This window comes from Dendropsophus ebraccatus, chromosome 12 (assembly GCF_027789765.1).
Source record: "Dendropsophus ebraccatus isolate aDenEbr1 chromosome 12, aDenEbr1.pat, whole genome shotgun sequence".
Lineage (NCBI taxonomy): Eukaryota > Metazoa > Chordata > Amphibia > Anura > Hylidae > Dendropsophus > Dendropsophus ebraccatus.
In genome coordinates this window covers 13119652-13142588 of record NC_091465.1, presented here as the reverse complement: position 1 = coordinate 13142588, position 22937 = coordinate 13119652, and the positions used below count along the sequence as shown (strand labels likewise).

Below are 22937 nucleotides of genomic sequence, written 5' to 3'. Positions count from 1 at the left end.
ACCTAAATCAATGCAGTACGAGGAATCATACAATTTACCCTTGCTTCTAGCTCAGAAGTAACTTTTTTCAAAATTTTGGAATTTAAATTAATTAAATTTGGGTTGTCTTAATTACACCTAGGGCATTTGGCATTTTCATGTGTGTTCATCTTATACAGTGCCAAAGGGGAATGATAACAAAGTAACATAGTAAATAAGGTTCAAAGAAGACAAGTGTCCATCAGGTTCAACCTAGGGAAATCCTACTGTGTTAATCCAGGGAAAGGCAAAACCCCCCATGAGGCAGACGACAATTGCCCTATCACAGGGAGAAAACTCCCCCCCCCCGACTCTAATGGCAACCAGAACAATCCCTGGATCAACGTATCACCGGAAATCTAATGCCCATAACTTGTAATATTATATTGTTCAAGAAAAGCATCCAGGCCTCCCTTGAACTTATTTAATGAATCAGCCATGACAACATCATGTGGCAGAGAGTTCCACAGTCTCACTTCTCATACAGAAAAGAATATAGAGAGTTCCACAGTCTTACCTCTCGTACAGTAAAGAACCCGCGTCGATGCTGATGATGAAATCTTCTTTCCTCTAGACGTAGAGGATGCCCCCTTGTCATGGTTACAGACCTAGGAGTAAAAAGATCACTACAAAGATCTCTGTACTGTCCATTCATATACTGTATTTGTACATTGTGATCAGATCGCCCCTAAGACGTCTTTTTTTCTAGCGTAAATAACCCGAAGCTTGATAACCTGTCCTGGTACTGTAACCCACCCATTCCCTTAATGACCTTTGTTGCCCTCCTATGCCCACCCACTCCAGTTCACCTATGTCCTTCTTATATACCGGTGCCCAAAACTGTACACAGTATTCCATATGTGGTCTGACTAGTGATTTATAAAGAGGCTAAACTATGTTCTCATCTTTAGCATCTATACCTCTTTTGATGCATCCCATTATTTTATTAGCCTTGGCAGCTACTGCCTGGCACTGATCACTATAGATAAGTTTACTGTCCACCGATACCCCCAGGTCCTTTTCGGAAGTAGTTTTACTCAGTGCTTTATTATTTAGCACATAACTGTACTTATTATTTCTACGGCCCAAGTGCATAACCTTACATTTATCCACATTAAACTTCATTTGCCATTTCACCGCCCAAGCCTCTAGCTTCTCCAAATCCCTCTGTAATATGATATTATCCTCCTCTGTGCTGATTACTTTACCCAGTTTAGTATCATCTGCAAAAATGGAGATTCTGCTCTGTAGCCCCTCAACAAGATAATTAATAAAAATATTAAATAGAAGTGGACCCAACACTGACCCCTGAGGTACCCCACTAGTAACTAAAACCCAATCTGAATATGTTCCATCAATGACCACCCTCTGTTTTCTATCACACAGCTAGTTACTTACCCATTTGCATACGTTTTCCCCCAGTCCCAGCATCCTCATTTTGTAGACCAACCTTTCATGCGGCACAGTATCAAATGTCTTTGAAAAGTCCAGATACACAACATCCACAGCCTCCCCCAGGTCCAGTCTATAACTTACCTCTTCATAGAAGCCGATCAGATTAGTCTGACAGGACCGATCCCTCATAAATCCATGCTGGTGCTGCGTCATAAGATCATTTTCATTAAGATACTCCAGTATAGCATCTCTTACAAACCCCTCAAATACTTTACCTACTATAGATGTTAGACTTACGGGCCTGTAGTTTCCAGGATCACTCCTTGACCCCTTCTTGAATATTGGTACCACATTAGCTGTGCGCCAGTCCTGTGGAACAATCCCTGTCATAATAGAATCTTTCATTATTAGGAATAACGGTCTGTCTAACACAGTATTTGATTGCAAAACTCTAGTATGGATACCTTCTGGGCCCGGTGACTTATGGATTTTAATGTTTTTAAGGCGTCTCCCGACTTCTTGTTGTGTTAGGCAGGTGAGATTTATGGGAGGATTTATATTATCCCTAGTCATATCCTCTGTTATGGGATTCTCCTCTGTGAATACAGTAGAGAAGAATGTATTTAGTAGATTGGCCCTTTCCTCTTCCCCCTCCACCATTACACCCAGATTATTTTTGAGGGGACCAACATTTTCGGTTTTAAGTCTTTTGTTGTTTATATAGGTGAAGAACATTTTGGGATTCGTTTTACTTTCTATGGCTATCCTTCTTTCTGTTGCTATTTTTGCTTCTTTTATTTGTTTTTTTACACATTCTATTCTTCTGTCTATAGTTGCTCAATGCTTCCCCACTACCTTCTTGTTTTAGTTGTCTGAATGCTTGTTTCTTATCATTTATTGCACCCCTTACAGCTGAAGTTAACCACATTGGATTTCTCTTATTTTTACTACTTTTATTCCCATATGGTATGTGTCGTTCACACGATTTACCCAGGATGCTCTTAAATATGTCCCATTTCTCTTGTGTACTTTTATTTCTGAAGGCATTGTCCCAGTCTATGTCCCCGGGGTCCTCTCTTATATCTCAGGGCAGTGTCCCAGTCTATGTCCCCGGGGTCCTCTCTTATATCTCAGGGCAGTGTCTATGTCCCGGGGTCCTCACTTATATCTCAGGGCTGTGTCCCAGTCTATGTCCCCAAGGTCCTCTCTTAGTTTTTGGAAATTAGCCTTCCTGAAATTTAATGTTTTTGTAGCCCCTCTACTAATCATTTTATTGAAGGATAATTGAAAACTTACTATGTTATGGTCACTATTACCTAGGTGACCCCCCACCTCTATTTTTGATATTCTGTCTGGCCTATTGGTTAAGATTAGGTCCAGGAGTGCCCCCCCTCTTGTTGGTTCCTGTACTAGTTGGGAAAGGTAATTATCTTTTACTATTTCCAAAAACACGCTTCCCTTCCTGGAGCTGCAGGTTCCTGCTTTCCAGTTTATATTTCGGTAGTTAAAGTCCCCCATAATAATGACGTCACCCTGCTTCGCTGCCGCATCTATTTGTCTTATAAGAAGATTTTCAGATTCTTCCACTATACTTGGAGGTTTATAAATCACCCCTATAGGAATTTTATTATTCTTCGTCCCTCCCCTTATTTCTACCCAAAGAGACTCCACATTATCATCACATATATCCTCCCGCAGAATGGGCTTAAGGCATGATTTAACATATAGACAGACCCCTCCCCCTTTCTTATTTTTAAAGTCATTTCTGAATAGACTATAACCCTGGATATTAAAGGGGTAGTGCGGCGGTAAAAAATTATTCACAGAATAACACACATTACAAAGTTATACAAGTTTGTAATGTATGTTATGTCTGTGAATGGCCCCCTTCCCCATGTCCCACCACCCCCACCCGTGTACCCGGAAGTGTAGTGCATTATACATACCTGTTCCGTGCCGATACCCCTTTAACAGCCCAGTCATAACTCTCATCCAGCCATGTCTTGCTTATCCCCACTATATCATATTTCTCTTAAACCATTATGAGTTCTAATTCCTCAGATTTATTAGTGAGGCTTCGAGCATTAGTATACATACATTTAATATGTTTGTCCATATTCCCTTTCCTCTTGTCACTAGTGACTGTTCTAACCCCTCCCGCCGCTCCACCCCCAGTTCCATAATCTAGGCCCAGCTCTCCATCTACTCTGTCTTCACTTACTATATTGTAGTTGCCCTCCCCCCGATCCCTAGTTTAAACACTCCTGCAACCTCTTAGCCATCTTCTCCCCCAGTACAGCTGCACCCTCCCCATTGAGATGCAGCTCGTCTCTACCATAGAGCCTGTAACCGACCGAGAAGTCGGCCCAGTTCTCCATGAACTCAAACCCCTCTATAACGTCTATGTAGAATTCTAAACTATTAATCCTCATTCAAAGAGACCCCATCTATACCATCCAAAACACTAGACCAACCCTCATCATTTAACGTCCCTCTCCCATCTACCTGAACTCCAGAAGGGGAGTGTTATTGTACAGTGGGGTCCAACTATATGTATCCCTTTCATTAGATTTTTTTCCCCCTAATAGGACAATAGTACAAGCGATTTTAAGAAACTCTGTAGTAGGTTTCATTAGGCCCAAAGGCTGTTTTCCAAACTCCCCCACCCCCCCAACGTCTTATCTGCTCATTATCAGGCAGTTCATTATAACCTATGGAGGAGGGAGGATTAAAGGGGGATGAGTGAGAAGAAAGAGGACAGAGCCAGCTGGTGCAGTTTGCAGACTGTCTGGGCACATAAAATGCTGGATTCACAGGTCAGAAAGGTTGGTGCTTATTTGGGATCTTGATGAGAGAAGATTGCAGAATGATGTTTTCTGCAGGGATGACTTTTCTCCTCTCCGTGCTCCCTCAACCCCCTTCACCCTTTTCCATAGAGCATAACAGACACCTGAATCCTGCTTCTTCTTAAGTGAGGGAAGAGGGTAGAAAAACAGCTGAGTACAGAAGGAAACTCTTTTGCTTAATAAAACCTATTACAGAGTTTCTTAAAACTGCTTGTACTATTGATACCCATTGATTCATGAAAAGTGAAATTTAAATTACAGATACACTTTAAGGTATCTCCAGACTTTCAAGTCCAATAAATCGCTAAGACCTGGCACTACTGCTTCTGAGCTAGCTTCTCTAGCAAGACGCTATGGCAGAGCTACTGTTCTGTATGAAAAACAATCAATAAACAACTCAAAATAGAAGAAAGGAACAGGAACTCACCAGACTGCATTTAAGCTGCTTTACTCCATCTTCATCACCTCGCTTTGACCCATATGCCATGCTCCCTCTCTCTGCAGGTTTTTTTTTTTTTTAATTTTTGCTAAGAAGATGATATAAAGAGGATTAAACGCAGTCTGGTGAGTGCCTGTTCTAATCTCAGGTGTAGAAAAGCCTCCATTTTTTTGTGCACACAAAAAGTCCCCCACTTTATCCTAAAACGTGTTCTCCCCCAACATCATGTGTTACCGATCCAGATGGGAGAGGCATGGAAATAGAACAGTAACAGACAATGGTTTTGTTGGAAATCATTATAATAAGCGTGTGTTCAGCAGTTCTTCATTGGTGAGCCCCCAGGATAATTTCCCCTGAAGGACCCCAAGTAGCCCAGTCTGACACTGACAATGAACTTGGTGCTTTCCATATAGAGGTTTTCTAAGTAAATATTTAACACTTTCCCAACTGCTTTCCCATACCCAAAACAATAAATGCTCCCATACTTACCATCTTCCTTGCTCCCTGCTGTTCTGGCTGTATGATCTTCCGGTCCTAGGTGCACTGTCATTTTGCTGGCTTCCGATTATTTCCCGTACTCCACACAGTCAACCACAGAGATTACCTGAAGAGTCCAACATCATCAGGCAGGCAGAATGGGAATACAGCTGGGATAGGAAGATTCAACCTTTTCGGAACCAAGTCAATACTAACCTTCCCCCAGGATGTAATCAAAGCTACTTTCCCCCATGTTCACAGGCTGTGGGCACTCTCTGGAAGCTAAGCCCAGGCTCCTGATGCTGTCAACTTAGAAAATTTTGTATTGATGAGTGTGGTGTTAAAGGTTTAATAAAAAAATTCATTGTTTGTATTTATTGTTTGTTGATGACTCTTCATTAAACTTTGTTCATTCCTATTGACAAAGAATCCCAAGACATCAGATGTTTTTTTTTTTAATAATAATATATTTACTACTTGCAGGATTTTATGAGCTTTGCCTCAAAAGAGAAGTTCGGGGCTGCCGTGCTTTTTGAAAAAAACAGGGACGGGGGAGGCGAGATCGCTGCTTCGGGACTCCCGCCGACCTTCAGGATCTTTTTCTTAGCCGACGTCACAACTCGGCTGATTGACAGCCAGCTAGTGACTGGGGTGGTACGGCGCTCCAGTCACTGACTGGCTGAGTGGGCTGTCCATCAGCCAGATTGGGCTTTTCCCCCCGGGTCATGACGTCATCACCACTCTGGGGAAAATGCCTTCTGGTGGGGGTCCCGAGGTCAGTCAGGTGGCTCAATGTGAGCCCAGGGAGAGGTAAGAAATTAATGATGGTTGTTTTCTCCCCTGCCACCTAATAAAAGGTTTTTTTATGGCCAGAATTCTCCTTTAAATGATCTTGCTATATATTATAAACATAAAAGACTTTGCTGGGACTTTGACATTGATGAGCTGCCCCTAGAGTCCAATGTGCCATACCAACACATAATTTGTCCACATAATCATACAGTCCCCAAACAGTACCAGGCATGTCCCAAACAGCCTGTCATGTCACAGGGGAACAGTGAGCCTTAGGTAAACCCTGAATAAGATCAGGTATGGGGGCAGGATTAGCATTCTAGCTTGCAATTTTTCAGAAGCATTAAAGCATTTTTTTTCAGGAAGCACAGCTAGATATATGAAAGGTGCCATGTGTCTCCTTGACCTAACAACACAAATTACAGCTGATAGATTTACTTTAACCCTCCTCCTCCCTGTATTCTCCCCTCCCACAGGCACTTAAAATGACTTAATAATGCACAAATGTATAATGCACACTGTCTTCACAGCACCCAGTGACTTTGTATAATGCACACTGTCTTCACAGCACCCAGTGACATGGTAAACCAGACACTGGCTTTGTAGCTCTCACAGACAACCACCCACAATACACCCTCCTATCCTCTCCTCCCCGTCCCTATATCTCTCCCTGCTCTGCTCTAACCTGCTGTGATCCTGCTCTCCGCTCCACTGTCGACTGCCACCTCCAGGAAGTAAATCACTTTACATAGGTGGTGACGGGGAGATGCTGATATTACAGTGGGGATTGCAGGGGATTGGACGGCCACAAGGGCCTAGAAAATGCCTGGAAAACATGGATACAGCTATGCCAGTATGACAGCCAAGAACCTTTTGTTCCTGATAGATTAACCCTTTACATGCGCCAGTGAGATTGTAACCTTGACCTGTAAAGCATTTGTGCTGGACATGCGGTGTATACTGACCAGGCGGTGAGAATCTCCATCGGATGTGTCTCCATGGCAGCCAGGGGGCCTTGGGCTGCCATGAATGCCTGTGCACCTATATTATTTATCCCAAATCATAAATACAGTAAAAAAAAACTAAACAACCCCCCCCCCAGGATTACTGTATTTTGTCAATCTGCCCCCCCCCCCAAAAATGGTAAAAATAAAAAAGTCATACATATTCCAAAATTGTACAGAGAAAAAGTACTTGTTGTTCCCCCCAAAAAAGCATTTATATGGCTATTTCAATAGAAAAATAGAAAGGCTGAAAGGCTGCACCAGTAGTGAGGCGATCATGGGAAAATGAAAAAAAAAAAAAAAAAAAAGCTCATTAGAAGGGGAACTATCCGCATTTAAGACAAATCTAACCTGCACATAGCTCCCTAGTGGGCACACGGTGCTGAGAATGAAGGTATGTCTGTTATCTTCATCCTCGGCACCGTTCCTGTGCTGTTCATTCTTAAATCCTCTCCCAGTAAGCCGTGAGGAGCACTGGGGGGTGGGGCTACAGCTCCCCGAGCAGTGATCCACCCCGCCCCTGGCCGACCCTCCATTGGTAATCATTAGTGGAGTAGACCACCGCACAGGGGGTGGGGCTGTGGCCCTGAACCGCCCCCTCTAAAGATTAGCAATGGAGTGGGGTGGCTGGATCGATGTTCAGGAGGCGGTTACCCCACCCCAGTGCTCCTAACGCCTTACCGGGCAAAGGATTTCAGAATAAGCAGCACAGAAACAGAGCCGAGGATGAAGATTACAGACATACCTCCATCCTCAGCGCCCTGTGCCCACTAGGCAGTTATCAGCAGGACAGATTTGTCAGATGAATATAAATGAAGAGGGCGCAAATTGATGCCCCAATGGCTGTATTACCACCTCCGCTGCACCAAACTGCCTATTAGTTAACTAATAAATAAAACTACCCCAAACTTCCCCGAACCTATGGAAATATAACAGCAGGTTAGATTCTTCTAGCCTGCTGTTAGTTTGCTTTTAATGTACAAAACTTGCAAATAGCAAAAGAGCAGCACTAAAGGCCCTATTATGCCCTATTATGTTTGCTCCTCAGAGTCGGGCCGTGTAATACGGCCTTAAAGAGGACCTGTCGCCCCCCGTGCCGGGGTGACAGGCTCCCGACCCCCAGCTAGATCTCCTTATACTGACCTCATCTCCGTTCTGGAGCCGGTCCCGGGACGGAGATACAGTATCCTGGTCAGAAGTCAGCGCGCGTGCTGTGGAGATAGGTCCAGCGTCCATAGAGAATGAATGGAGCCAGACTTATCTCTGCAGCGGGCGCAGCTTATAACGCTTTTATCCTTTGGTATATGGGTCTGTGTGAGGTGTCATTTTTGGCACCATGATGTGTTCTTTCTATCGGTACATTGATTGCGTATATGAGACTTTTTGATTGCTTTTCATTACAATGTTTCTGGATTTGATGTCTTTGGCGGGTCCTTGCGCTTACGCCCTATACCGTGCGAGATCATGACTGCATTTAACACTGTTATGCTGCGTTTACATGAAACAATAATTGGCTCGATCGTACGATTTACGATTTTTTTTTCATAACGATCAGCGTTTAGACGGTACGATATATCGTACGGAAAATTCGTTTTCCGATCGCTTAAGCTCACACATTGGTTAAACCAACGAACGATCAACGACTATTTGAGAACATGTTCAAAGATCAAAATGAACGATTTCTCGCTCGCCGTTTGATCGTTCGCTGCGTTTACACGTACGATTATCGTTCAAATTTGATTGTTATCGCGCAAATTCGACGATAATCGTTACGTGTAAACGCAGCATTAGATGCAGCTGTCATGTTTGACAGCTGCATCCAACTGTGTTCATTAGCGGGAGCAGCGATCGGACCACTCCCGCTAATAGCCGCGGCCCCATGCTGCAGATAGCAGTCCGGATCGTGGCAGTTCAGAGCGGGGTCCCAGCGCGACCACGCTCTGAACTCCTCTTGCGGACATATGACGTACGAGTACGGCATTTGTCCTTAAGAGTTTAAGAAGCAGAATATACTTTGGAATGACTGCAGAATAAGACTTGTACTATGAATGTCTTGTTAGGGCCCTATTACACGGGACGATTATCGTGCGAAAAATCATTAAATCGTTTGAATTTAAACAATAATCGTTCTGTGTAATTGCAGGCAATGATCGAAAAATCGTTCGTATCTCGTTAACTTAAATCTGAACCTAAAATTATTGGTAATCGTTCGCTGTAATTCCACGTTCGTTCGCTCAAGTTCCGCATTTTTTCACTAATCTTTCAGTGTAATTGCACATTGTTCATTGTTTTGCTGGGATCAGAAGGAATAAACGATTATAGTAACGATCACAATAACGATCGTAGTAATGATTGTAACTAATGATTATCGTTCTGTGTAATTTGGTGAACGATTTCAGGTTAATGCTGCGTTTACACGTAACGATTATTGGCCCGATCGTACGATTAGCGATGTCGGATTTACGATTTTTTTTTTATAACGATCAGCGTTTAGAGGGTACGATATATTGTACGAAAATTCGCACTGCGATCGTTTTGCGATCGTTTAAGCCTATCTCACACATTTGTTAAATCGGCGAACGACTGTTCACACGGAACGATTTGCGAATTTTTTGCGTACAATGAATGACGATTTGCTGACCTGATGAAAGATCACGATGTAAGATTTATCGTGCGTCGTTCGATCGTTCGCTGCGTTTACACGTACGATTATCGTTCCAATTCGACCGTTATCGCGCAAATTCGCACGATAATCGTTACGTGTAAACGCAGCATAACGATAAACAATCTTGTTTGCGATCGTTTATCGTTAGTCATTAATCGTTAAAAATCGCTCCGTGTAATAGGACCCTTAAACATCATCCCTCTGTTACTGGAACCTTCTTCAATAGTTCCAGGAATTCATCATGGGGTGGTACGAGGCTTCCGGTTATTTGTATTATATCAATATTATAATAACAGTTATTATATAACAAAAAATCAAACCGTGTGCTTTTCTCGAAGGGATTAAAGTTGTTTGCCACGTAATAAGCAAAAGTGGTAAAATAAACATAATAAAAATATTTAAATATTATAATAAAAAACAACTATAAAAGTAAACTGTTATTTAAAGGGGTTATCCAGTGTTAGAAAAACATGTCCACTTTCTTCCAGAGACAGCACCGCTCTTGTCTCCAGTTCAGGTGTGGTTTGCAATTAAGCGCCCTTTACTTTAATGAAACTGAGTAACAAAACCTGCACCCAAACTGGAGACAAGAGCGGTGCTGTTGTGGTGTATGCTCCACTGGTCACTTGCTAGATGGTAAAGTGTGATGGCACTTTTATGGTGGTTGGTCGGAATATAACTCAGCCAGATGGTAGGTTGTCGTGACGCCAATGCACTATAGGTATACAGCCCCCCAACTATGCACTACAGATATGCGAGACCCCTAAAAACTATACACTGTGGGTATACAAAACCCCTCCAACTATGCACTACAGGTATACACTAATTCCACTGATTAACTCAGATGAAACAATACCTTTAGCTTGGCCTCCTGGGCACCTTAGAACAAATCTAATTAACACACTGACACTTTTTACATTGTACAGCGCCGGGTACATTTTCTAGTTATTACATAAATATATGAATATACTGGAACAATGCTATTATGCCTTGTCCCCACCCCATCCCAAAAAATGTAATAAATAAAAAGTAAATGCAAAACTGTAACAGAAATACCAAAAAGGTGACCACATATTATAAATAAAGTACTCCAAGCCATTTTTGATATATGCCCATATGGTTGCCACCAGAGCCAAGGAGGTAAGTGTGATAAATTAGTTTTAAAGAATAAAGCAATTAATAAGCTCAGCTCTCCCACGACCAGAGGAAACCAGAATTTGTAGAAATCACGAGTGAGGGTCGGCACGTCCACTAAAAAGCTTTGTCTTTATTTCTTATTCCATTAAAAAATAGCAAATAGGCAGATACAAAGATAGAAAGTCCACATCTAACGCGTTTCTGGCTGTTTGCCGTTAATGATAGATAGTTGGTACATAGGTATGCTGGGATATATATAGGGAAATAAACATGTAATCCCTCCCACACATCACCTGAATCCCATTACTTTCTACATAGACATATACAAGTGAAAACATTAAAAATGAATGAAAAGACGCTCAAAAGTGCACAGTGCAACAATACAAAATATACAAAAGTACAAAACACTATATACATTTTAATAATTTATGATCAAATCCAGTCTATGATTGAGTCCATTAGGAGATGAGGAATCCAACATAAGAATCCAGTATCCTTCACGATTTAAAAGTTTCTGTCTTCTGTTAAAACCACGATCAGGGCAAAATACTCTCTCTATGCCCATAATATGCCCTTTTTATTATGGGCATAGAAAGAGTATTTTTCCCCTCTTCCACCCCCGACCCACCTCCGGAAGTGAAATAAAGCATACATACCTAATAAGTGTCAACCACATCCTCTTCTCCTGGGCACCATCTTGTGTCAATGTCATTAGAGCTGGGGACAGGTCTGGTCTCTTTCCTCTTCTGCATCTTCTAGTAAAGTGAATGGGAGAGGCACTTGCGCACCAGATGCCTTTTCATTGGCTGGAGCGCATCACAAATAACAGCCGTTGTTTATAATTTGTGTGAACTTGACCTAAAATTTAATTTTTATCAATAGAATTTTTTTCCTTTTGTTTATATGACTGAAAAGATTATTGCTGTGCTTTTTAAGAAAGTTATCTATCATGATATTATGAGGAATTAATAGGATATTGTGTTTTGAGTAAGCCGGTTATACTAAATGTCTTACTAAATTACATCAAAAGATCGGCAGCGGCTCAGGGATGCCAGTGCCTTGGTCTGCTCTATTCCCAGTCACCAGCGCGGCCTGAAGCACTGGAGAAGGGTCCATCCACCCCCAGCGTGACCTCCCCTCTGCCCTCCCCTCTGTGACCTGGCTCTATTAGAATCAATGGAGCCGCATCACAGAGGGGAGAGGAATTTATACCAGGTCAGTGACCGGGAATAGGGCGGCACTGTGCTTGGGAACCAGCCGCAATTCAAAAAAAGGACCGCAGCACAGGCCTCCAGTGCACCGGCACCCTTCTTTTAAAAATTCCTTTAAAAAAAAAAAAAAATCCCTATTGACAGGATAGAGAATCAAAAGCTGATAGGTGAGGGACCACCTGCTGGATATGGGGAGAAAATCCTGAGAAAAAAAGGAGTCCCCAGGATGAATGGAGCACACTGCTGGCAATCCATTCATTCTCAGTAGGCCTTCCGGACATCCCAAGCTCAGCATTCAGCTGGGTTTCAGTGCCCCATAGAGAATGAATGGAGCAGTTTATGCATGTGTAGAGTGTTTATTATGGGGGTCATTTGCCTCCATGTCAAAAGTTATCTCACCTACAGGACTGCTGGGACCACTACTGATCCTAAGAACATTGAGCCTGGTAATCAGAAGACCCATAATGAATGAAGCACAGACAGTGTAGATTCAATGCCCTTCTTTAACCCCTTCGCGTCCAATGAAATACCTCGTACAACATGGTGGCGCAAAGGGAGTTCAGAGAGGGTCCCTGTTCTGAACGGCGCTGCTCCCAGCTGTTATCTTTAGCCAGGGAACGCCTCCATTAGCCGATGCAGGTCAGGTTGCCGCACCAGCTAATAAAGCATTTAAATGCAGCTGTCAAACATGACAGCTGCATTAAAATGCTCTTCTCTCGGTGTCCCTGGTGTCTAGTGGGATGGATCCGGGCCGGGCCTCAGCGTCGCACTGACGCTGATCCCGGCTCGACAATACATTGCTCTGGTCTGTCGCAGGCAAGAGCAATTTTTTCACTGATCTCATTGATCAGTGCTGTCTACAGTATATACACAGGATTGTATCTATGAAAGATCAATGCTGTGTATATAGAAGTCCCCCAGGGGGACTTCTAGTTAAAGTAAAAAATAAAGTAAAAATGTTTTTTTATTAATACAAAAATCCGCTCCCCTAATAAAAGTCCAAATCACCCCTCTTTTCCCATTTTATAAATATTAATAAATAAATAAACAAATAAATAAACATATTTGGTATGCTCGTGTGCGTAATTGCCTGAACTATTAAATTATCACATTCCTTATTTTGCATGGTAAACGGCGTAAGCGCCGAAAAATTCCAAAGTGTAAAATTGTGTAAACAAGGTACCAATAGAAAGTACAGATCATGGCGCAAAAAATGGCACCTCATACGGCCCCATAGACAAAAAAATAAAAGCGTTATAGGGATGGGAATAGAGCAATTTTAAACACTTTTAGTTTTTTTAAGGGATTTCATTTTTTAAAAGCCAACAAATAATATAAAAGTGCTACAAATTACAAATTGTTGTAATTGTACTGATGTGAGGAACATAGATAACACGTCAGTTTTACCATAAAGCGAATGGCGTAAACAAGAAACTCCCTGAAATGAAAACCATAAATTTTTCCCAATTTTGCAGCATATTTTATGGGAAAATAAAGTTTGTCATTACAAAGTACACTTGGTTTCGCAAAAAATAAGGGCTCATGTGGGTCTCTAGGTGAAAAAGTGCAAGTACTATGGCCTTTTAGACATAAAGTGGAAAAAGCAAAAGCGGAAAAACAAAAAATTGTCTTTGACCTTAAGGGGTTAATTATAGGGACACTGTTCCCACCTTTCCCCATATTGGTGGGAGTCCCAGCCGTCAGGTCCCTACAGATCATCCTGTTATACAATATCTTGTGAATAAAGAACAACTTGAGATGAGAATTACCCTATAGCGATAAAACATGTTTGTTTATTATAAAAGGTGATATTATCAGTAACTTTCCCGTGACTTTATAATGAATTCAGTAACTCGTGATCTGTAAATTAAATCTTACTCACATGCTTTCCTGGTTATAAATATAAAGACCCTGAGCTCCGGTGAAGAGGCAGTCACTCTATCTGTGATATTACACAATGGCTTCCAGCACCCATAAGCTCTATCATGTCCATGGTTGTGATTCCAGACAACTCCTGGAGGATTATTTTTCAGATAAAGCTGAAATGGTCTTTGCAGAGGATTCTTTGATATTTCCTATTGAACAACTTACAAGAACGTTCGCAGGGGGTGAGTGTCCTGAATTTTTTTTAAATATTTAATTGCTTTTGAATAACATGAAACATCTAATTTGGACAAATGTATTTTTGGGTTGTTCAAGATCCGAATAGTTAATCAAACAGCTCCAATAACTACCGGGAGTAAAGCAAAATGTTTGTCATTGATTATGTCATTGAAAATCTGGGGTCTCTTTGCTTTCCTTTTTGTATTCTACAGTCTTGAAAAGAAGGATGAGGATGCAATTACTAATGTCTGGTGTTACCAGTTTGTGCTACTTTTATTTCCACGGGGTAATGTGCAGTAGGAACGTATATATAGAGATTACTGACAGGAAGGGGTTAATAAAAACGCCAATAAAAATGCCATGGCCTTTGTTTTTTTTTTTCTTCTCCCAATCTCCTTGCAATCAGTGGCTGAGCAGGGACACTGCTGCAGCCACTGATTGTCTGAAATGACACTTGTGCCTTGCCATCTCAGCCAATCAGCGGCTGCAGAGATCTTCTGGCTGCAGCTGCTGATTCGCTGTCCTGAGACTCTAAAAGCCAGAGCCTGGCACACTTAGAGCTCAGTGTGAAGGCTCTGGTGAAGAAAGAAGATAGCTGTGGTGAGTATCAATGGGGCCCCCCCTTTCCTACCCAGCACTGCACTTATACCAGCAAAGAAGGGGGGCGTTTAGCCCCCTTCCTTGCTGGGATTGGTACATTGTGACATGTCATGCATCCTTACTTCACCCCTTGTGTGGCAGACTGTAAACGACATCTACCAAGATGCTGCATACTGCAAGGTGCAACGCCTGTCAAAATGATGGATATTATTATAAAATGTTAGTACCCTGGTACTACTAGGCTGCTTCTTTTTGTTTTTTGAACATGTCTGGTTGTGGAAATAGGGGGAATCCTATGTAGTTTTTTATTATTATTATTATTATTATTATTATTTAATTATTTTTTAAAAAAGGGAAAGGGTTGCCCCCATTTTCATCACCAGCCAAACAGCCAGCAGCCTAGTAGTATCAGGATGGGAACGGCCTGATAATACCAGCTTGCTACTGCCCAGTCCAGAAGCGCCAATTTTGATGTTTCGTAAGTACCACTACCTGGCTCTTCCAGTAACCCTGGTGCAATAGGTACTGTGGTAATAATGAGAGGGTTGGTGTTAGACATTTTATAGCTATTTTATAACAGACAGCTTAAAGGGGTAGTGCGGCAGTAAAGAATTATTCACAGAATAACACACATTACAAAGTTATACAACTTTGTAATGTATGTTATGTCTGTGAATGGACCCCTTCCCCGTGTCCCACCACCCCCACCCGTGTACCCGGAAGTGTGGTGCGCTATACATACCTGTCACGTGCCGACCCCCGTCTCCGATCTTCAGTCAGTGACGTCTTCTTCAGACGGACGGCGAACAGCTCCGACTGTCCAGAATGCTGGCCGCCCTCTGCAGTGTCATCCGATGCTCAGCCGCGATTGGCTGAGCATAACTGTGCTCAGCCAATCGCGGCTGAGCACAGTTATGACGTGGAAGAGGGGGGACGGCGGCAGCGATTCGGCCGCACGGCCGAAGATGACGTTTGGCACAAGATGGAGGACATGCGCGACACGGATCAGGTAATGTATAATGCACCAACACTTCCGGGTACACGGGTGGGGGTGGTTGGACACGGGGAAGGGGGCCATTCACAGACATAACATACATTACAAAGTTGTATAACTTTGTAATGTGTGTTATTCTGTGAATAATTCTTTACTGCCGCACTACCCCTTTAAACTACTAAGCTTGTAAGATAAAAAAAAGTACACACTACACAATAGAAAAAAGTATTATTTTTCAGCATTTTATTAAAAAAAAACACAACAACATTGGTCATCGACGCAGTCCACCAAAAGAAGTTAACCCCTATCGACAGGATAAAGAATCATAAGCTGATAAGTGAGGGACAACCTGCTGGAAATTGGGAGAAAATCTTGAGAATGGAGAAAAAAAGAGCCCCCAGAATGAATGGAGCACACTGCTGGCAATCCATTCATTCTCAATGGACCTTCTGGACATCCCAAGCTCAGCACTCGGCTGCGTTTCAATGCCCCATAGAGATTGAATGGAGGTAGTTTTATAAGTAACTTTCCCTTGACTTTCTCATCGAGGTAGTCCACCGAATATGCCACAATCCTTTGGATACCGATATATGAAAAAGAAAAGGAAAAAAAACGCACAAAAGAAAGCGAGGGGCAGAACACCAGTCATTTTGACAGGTGTTCTGCACCTTACATTATACAGCCTATTGGCAGATGTTGCTTACAGTCTGCCACACAAGGGGTAAAGGCAAAATGCATGGCATACACACTTAACCCTTTGTGTGCCATACTGAAGAATGTAGTCGCCAGAGGGTAAAGTGAGGATGCATGCCATCCTCACTTACCCCCATGGGGCCATATTAATGTCAAAATGTACCCATCCCAGCAAGTAACCCATTGGGGACCAGACTGTGGCATTTTTCTCACAAAACCCCCCCACAAAAATGCCATTTGCATAGGCTATAACTTTTTTCTAGTGGAGAAGAAGACTTCCTATAGGAGAAAAACGCAACAGTTTGCCGGAAAAAGAAACAAAACAAACGCCATGGCATTTTTATTGGCGTTTTTATTGATGGAAAAAAAGAGGGGGCGGGGGGGGGGGGGCAGTGATGTCAGACTCATGGTTTACAGGAAGAAAGAAGGTTCCTATCTAACTATTGGATTTGTACAGGCGAGGGGGCCTTGGAAACATGAATTCTGATATGAAGTTGGCCTTACACCAAAAATAAATAGATGTCCCCAAATGAAAGATGAATAATGGACCCAAAATGTAATTAGTGGTACTATACAGGAGAAATGGTGTAGAGTAAGGGCCCTATTCCACGGGACGATTATCGTTCAGATTATCGTTAAATCGTTCGAATCTGAACGATAATCGTTCGGTTGAAATGCAGTTAACGATTAACGACCGAACGAGAAATCGTTGATCTTTTAATAAGACCTGGACCTATTTTTATCGTTGCTCGTTCGCAAATCGTTCGCATTGAATAAGACATCGTTCGGTCGTTCTCAATAGATACGAACGCAATAGCGAATAAATAGCGAAGAGAAACGATCGCAATTACGATCATAAGTAACGATTATCGTTCCATGGAAATGAGTGAACGTTTTCAGGTCTTTCGCAATAGCGGTCGTTTGAGATCGTTAATCGTTAACGATTATCCAAACGATAATCGTCCCGTGGAATAGGGCCCTAAGATTAGAGGAGCAGGAGAAGATTGTGCTGAGATGCTGCGGAGGCAAGGGGGTAATATATTATGTGTCTCAGTATGGATTTTTGTCATTTTTTTTCTCGGCAGGTCACATTAAAGGAGACATCTTAGTTGACCTCAGTGCTGGTTCCCCGGTTCATCATCTCTATGTGGCCTGTGAGTTTTTTGAACATATCATAGTACTGAAGGCCAGTGACAGATGCATCATGGAGATGAAGAAATGGCTGGATACACGGACAGGAGCATTTAGCTGGGAACATGCTGCAAAGATTCTTGGAGAGATAGAAGGAAAGAGGTGAAGTAATTTTGTACTGCTAGTCTATTCAAGCCCAACTGTCAGATAAATACAATATTCTTCTCCATAGATCCCTGTATAATAATGAGTAATGTAGTGAGGGCACAGCCAGGAGCATAGCTAGAATTCACAGCAAAAAACTGTATGGGGCCCCCCTCTCCTACACACACACACACACACACACACACACACACACACACACACACATACATCCTAATGTTATATACATAGGTGCAGGAGCAGACTACCTTTTGCTTAACCCTTTATTTACAGCAGTGTGTAAGTGACCCAGTGTTCTCTTACAAGTTGCAACACAATAAAGGGTTAATACAGAAGACAATTAGCTCTCCCCTTCACTACTCCTGCACTGATAACCCCTGACCTCTGCAGGAGCTCAGAGAAAAGAGGTCAGAGATTATCAGAGTAGTCAGGCAGAGAGCTAATTGTCTTCTGTATTAACCCCTTTTTTGTGTTGCAGCATGTAAGAGAACACTGGGTCACTTACACACTGCAGTAAATAAGAAGTTAAGCAAAAGAACCCAGGAGGCTCTTATCTTCCCTGGGCCCCCTCCCTCCATGGGCCCCATAGCAACCGCCTTCCCTGCCTCTATGGTAGCTATGCTACTGGGCACAGCATAACATCTACACCAGATTTGGTTAAAAACATTCCCCTCCACGGGCCCCCTCCCTCCACGGGCCCCATAGCAACCGCCTTCCCTGCCTCTATGGTAGCTACGCCACTGGGCACAGCATAACATCTACACCAGATTTGGTTAATAACGTTCCCCCTCCTCCATTCCCTAATGAAAGCCAAAACTCCAGGCCTACATATTGAGGTTTTATGCCACTATACTGATTGACTGTTTTCATCTTTCCTATTTCTTTCAGGGATGAGTTAGATGACAAAAAAGCAAAAGTGAGATCAGCCGCTCAACATGTCGTGATATGTGACTTTGAGAAAAAAAATGTAACGGATCCAATAGTCTTACCACCAGCCGATTGTATCATTAGCGGTTTGCTATTAGATTTTATTTGCAAAGACCAAGATGATTACATCAGATATCTAAGGAAGTTCTCAGGGTTGCTGAAACCTGGAGGACACCTGATATTATTTGGGGCTTTAGATAGAACGTATGCAATGGTCGGGAAAGACAAGATCCATTCTCTCACATATGATGAGGAATTTGTCAAGAAAGCTCTAGTTGGAGAAGGATTTGTTATTGATGACTGTAAGGTTAAGGAGAGAACGGCTGTGAGTCACCATACTGATTATAAGGCCGTCATATTCATTGCAGCTCATATGGAGAAGTAGTTCTGAAGTAGGACCTTACACATTAAGCTGTTTTATTATATTGAAGACAAAAAATTCCCCATCACACAAAATTATTTCAACAAGTACACACCCAACAGTGGTCGAAGGATTATTATTATTATTTTCATTTGTCAGATGAAAGGACAGTATATGGAAATTAAATGGGAACTTATCTGGTGTACACAATTAACTTTTTCAAATAACATAATATGAAGAACATCTTAAAGGGGTAATTCCGAGAAAAAAAAAATTATGTGATTAAAAAAAAAACAAAAAAAAAAAAACTCCAGCCTTCCAGTACTTCCAGAAAACTCCACTTTAACACCAGATTTAAATTTTTTCCCTCTGGAATACCCCTTTAACCCTGCAAGTCAACCAGTTAAAAGTAAAGCTCAGAAGAGAAAATATTTTTCCCCTTTTTTAAAATTAACTTTAAAGGACAACTCCCACAAAAAATTTTTTTTGCTCATTTAACACACATTACAAAGTTATATAACTTTGTAATGTGGTTAAATACCCGGCCTGGCCCCCTTCCCCCACTTTCGGACCCCCGACCCCCCACCCCGGAAGTTAAAGAATGTATACATTACCTATTACGATCGTCACGGTCCTCTTCTCCGGGGCGGCATCTGGTGACGACAACGTCAGAGCCGAGGGGCGGTCCGGGTCTTCTTCCTCCTCGGCGTCTTCATGCAAAGTGAATGGGGATGAAAAGGCTGCTGGTGCACATGCGCACCAGCAGCCTTTTCATTGGCTGGAGCGCATCACATGGCTTCCAGCTTGCTCAGCCCTGATTGGCTGCGCTTGCTGGAAGCCATGTGATGCGCTCCAGCCAATGAAAAGGCTGCCGGTGGCAGCCTTTTCCATCCCCTGGACCCGGAAGTCGGAGACATCGCTGGATGGCGGACGGCGGCGACGGAGAGGCGGACGGCGGGCGAATCGAGTGGCGATCGTCACCGGAGAGATGGTGAGTATGGTGTCTGTGTGTGTCTGTGTTTTTTTTTTTTGGGGGGGTCCCGCGGGAGTTGTCCTTTAAGGCTTTGGTCACACATTTTTGGAATAATAACTTTCTAATATTTTATTTTAAATTGAATCCTCCTCTTTTCTCATGCAAACTTAAAATCTCCTATATATAAATAGACTTGAGATAATAATATTCTGTCTGAATAACGCCACCACTAAGTGCAGGGTAGGAGTTTAGATATATAGAGGCTGATTGACTGAGGTGTTACTGGCAGAAAATTGTCGGGTTTTTGTCCATTTTTTATCTATTATTGGTGGACAAAACATTAATTAAGGACATGCGACACAATTTGTGAACAAACCCGACAAACAGGTGGGCGTGTCATAGGTATGTCCTTTAAAACCCGTCACAACCAACAGATTTACTAAATAAACCATAATTTTTGATGGGGTTTTCTATTCTATAAACCAGCCACTTACAGACTTACAGGCGTACATTAATTAATTTGGTGTGAAAAAACCTGTGAACACTTGAAAATGTGAAAAAAGCTGAGTTTTAGTAGCAAAAATCATTGTTTTAATTAATTTTGAAAATTAAAATTAAGAGTTGCAAATTAAAAAAAAAATGTGTATGTAGTGTACAGTTGTAGAGTTGGGGGTTCTCCCTGAGGTTGGGCAGAGAATGGATCCTATCCTAAAGAAATAAGAATTGATTATTATTATTATTATTCTTATTTTTTTTTTTTTTTATAATGATAAGGATGTCAGGTCTGCTAGAGATGGGTCATTATTAGTGATGAGCGAGTACTAAAATGCTCGGGTGCTCGTTACTCGAGACGAATATTTACCGATACTCGAGCGCTCGCTTCAAGTAACGAACCCTATTGAAGTCAATGGGAAACTCAAGCATTTTTGCAGGGGACCCAAGCTCGGCAGAGGGAAGGTTGTGTGAAAACCTGTCAACCTCAGAAAATGATGGAAACACCACTGAAATGGACAGGAAACAGCAGGGGCAGCATGCATGGATGTCTCTGAGGCCAAATTATGGGCAACAGTATGGCAGCAATCACACAGTGAAGGATTAAAACAGAGGTAGCATATGAAGCACCCCAAAATTTAGCTTGACACAGCATGGCAGTTAGAACACAGGGAACCATTAAAACAGAGGTAGCATATGAACCACCCCAAAAGTTAGCCTGACACAGGGAACCATTAAAACAGGTAACATATGAACCACCCCAAAATTTAGCCTGACACAGGGAACCATTAAAAGAGAGATAACATATGAACCACCCCAAAATTTAACCTGACACAGCATGGTGGTGAGAACACAGGGAATCATTAAAACAGAGGTAGCATATGAACCACCCAAACATTTAACCTGACACCACGGAACACCACAGAAATGGACATGAAACAGCAGGGGCAGCATGCATGGATGCCTCTGAGGCTGCCAAATTGCACCATTACGCCAAATTCTGGGCAACAGCCTGATGGTCAACCTCAAGACAATAGTGCTGACCCAGACCAAGATGGGCTAGGCACATGCAACCACCGTCAAAGGCCTGAAGGTCACTTTGAAGTTCAAAGGCCTTGGAGAGTGTTCCCCTGCCAGTGCCTGACAAGCTGACTGCTCCCCTCCTCCCCCCTTAATAACTTGTCTTTTTAACTTACTAGACTGACCTGGGCTGGGGCATGACACCCCCTGACTACTTTAGCAGTTGGGGTAATTTTCCCTATATCATGTGACTCACCACTTCTCCCCACCGCTGATTTGATTTTGAGTTTGAATTTGAGTGGCTCAGTGGTTAGCACTGTAACCTTGCAGCGCTGGGGTCCTGGCTTGAAATTCCACCAAGGACAAGAAGTTTGTATGTTCTCTCCACGTGATCACCTGTTCACACTGCTGTGGTTTCAATAGCGGTGTACCCTGAGGAACCGTAAGTTGCGAGAAGAAGCTAGGGAGCGAATGTCCCTAAGCGGTGTGCTTTGAAAATTGAAATTGAACATTAAAAAAAGACCATACAGTGGCCTTTACCGGCCTTTAAATTAGGCAGGCGTGGAACCTCCCAAAAATTAGGCCTGACACAGCATGGTAGTGAGAACACAGGGAACCATTCAAACAGAGGTAGCATATGAACCACCCCAAAATTTAGCCTGACACAGCATGGTGGTGAGAATACGGAACCATTCAAACATAGGTTGCATATGGACCACCCAAAAACTTAGCCTGACACCATGGAACACCACGGAATTGGACAGGAAACAGCAGGGGCAGCATGCATGGATGCCTCTGAGGCTGCCAAATCGCACCATTGCACTAAATTCTGGGCAACAGTCTGGTTGTCAACCTCAAGACAATAGACCCAGACCAAGATGGGCAAGGCACATGTGACCAAGGACAAAGGCCTGAAGGTCACTTTGAAGGTCAAATGCCTTGGAGAGTGTTCCCCTGCCAGTGCCTGACAAGCTGACTGCTCATCTCCCCCCCCGCCCCCCTTAATAACTGACTTTTTTTTAAAATTGTTTATTTTTCAAACGTTTTTTTTTTACAGAAAAGAAGAAACAATACGTACAGTATTACCAGGAGAAATTCTGGGACCAAGGGGCCACACGGCCTAGAGATGAAATACAAATGAACAAACAGCTCCCGAACCGGAGCATATCAATAAGTGAACCATAACATTTCAACTGGGGGGGTACAAGACAGTGACAAGACAAAGACAGTACAGAGTTGGGGGGGGGGGGCAGGTTGGGAGGGGGGAGAAGCTTGTAGATACTCAGAGGCGGAACATCAGATAGTAGACCTATTGTGTGACATGTCATAGTAATCGTCCCATAATGTCCATATTGCACAGAATTTCTCAGAACGTAGCTCTTGCGCCGGCCACATGAATTCCTGCCTCCTAACTTCTTGGATGTGGCTAATTAACTCAATCGCTTACGGAATCAAGGGTTGCTTCCAATATTTGGCTAACAGAAATTTTGCAGCACT

At 42.6% G+C, this 22937-nt stretch overlaps 1 protein-coding gene across 1 annotated transcript; it reads left to right on the top strand.

Annotated features, from left to right (window-relative positions):
• Positions 1 to 13932: 13932 nt before the first annotated feature.
• On the top strand, positions 13933 to 19406 carry LOC138769780 (nicotinamide N-methyltransferase-like). Its single transcript, XM_069948461.1, has 3 exons — positions 13933 to 14092; positions 17460 to 17667; positions 18556 to 19406. The coding sequence occupies exons 1-3, from the start codon at positions 13942 to 13944 to the stop codon at positions 18977 to 18979; spliced, it is 783 nt and encodes a 260-aa protein (XP_069804562.1). The 5' UTR covers positions 13933 to 13941; the 3' UTR covers positions 18980 to 19406.
• Positions 19407 to 22937: the final 3531 nt, after the last annotated feature.

Excerpts from the sequence above, each read along its gene's own strand:
- LOC138769780 (XM_069948461.1), top strand. The coding sequence starts at position 13,942 with ATGGCTTCCAGCACCCATAAGCTCTATCATGTCCATGGTTGTGATTCC. Across the intron at positions 14,093-17,459 it reads TACAAGAACGTTCGCAGGGG|GTCACATTAAAGGAGACATC; the intron begins GTGAGTGTCCTG and ends TTTTCTCGGCAG. Across the intron at positions 17,668-18,555 it reads GGAGAGATAGAAGGAAAGAG|GGATGAGTTAGATGACAAAA; the intron begins GTGAAGTAATTT and ends TATTTCTTTCAG.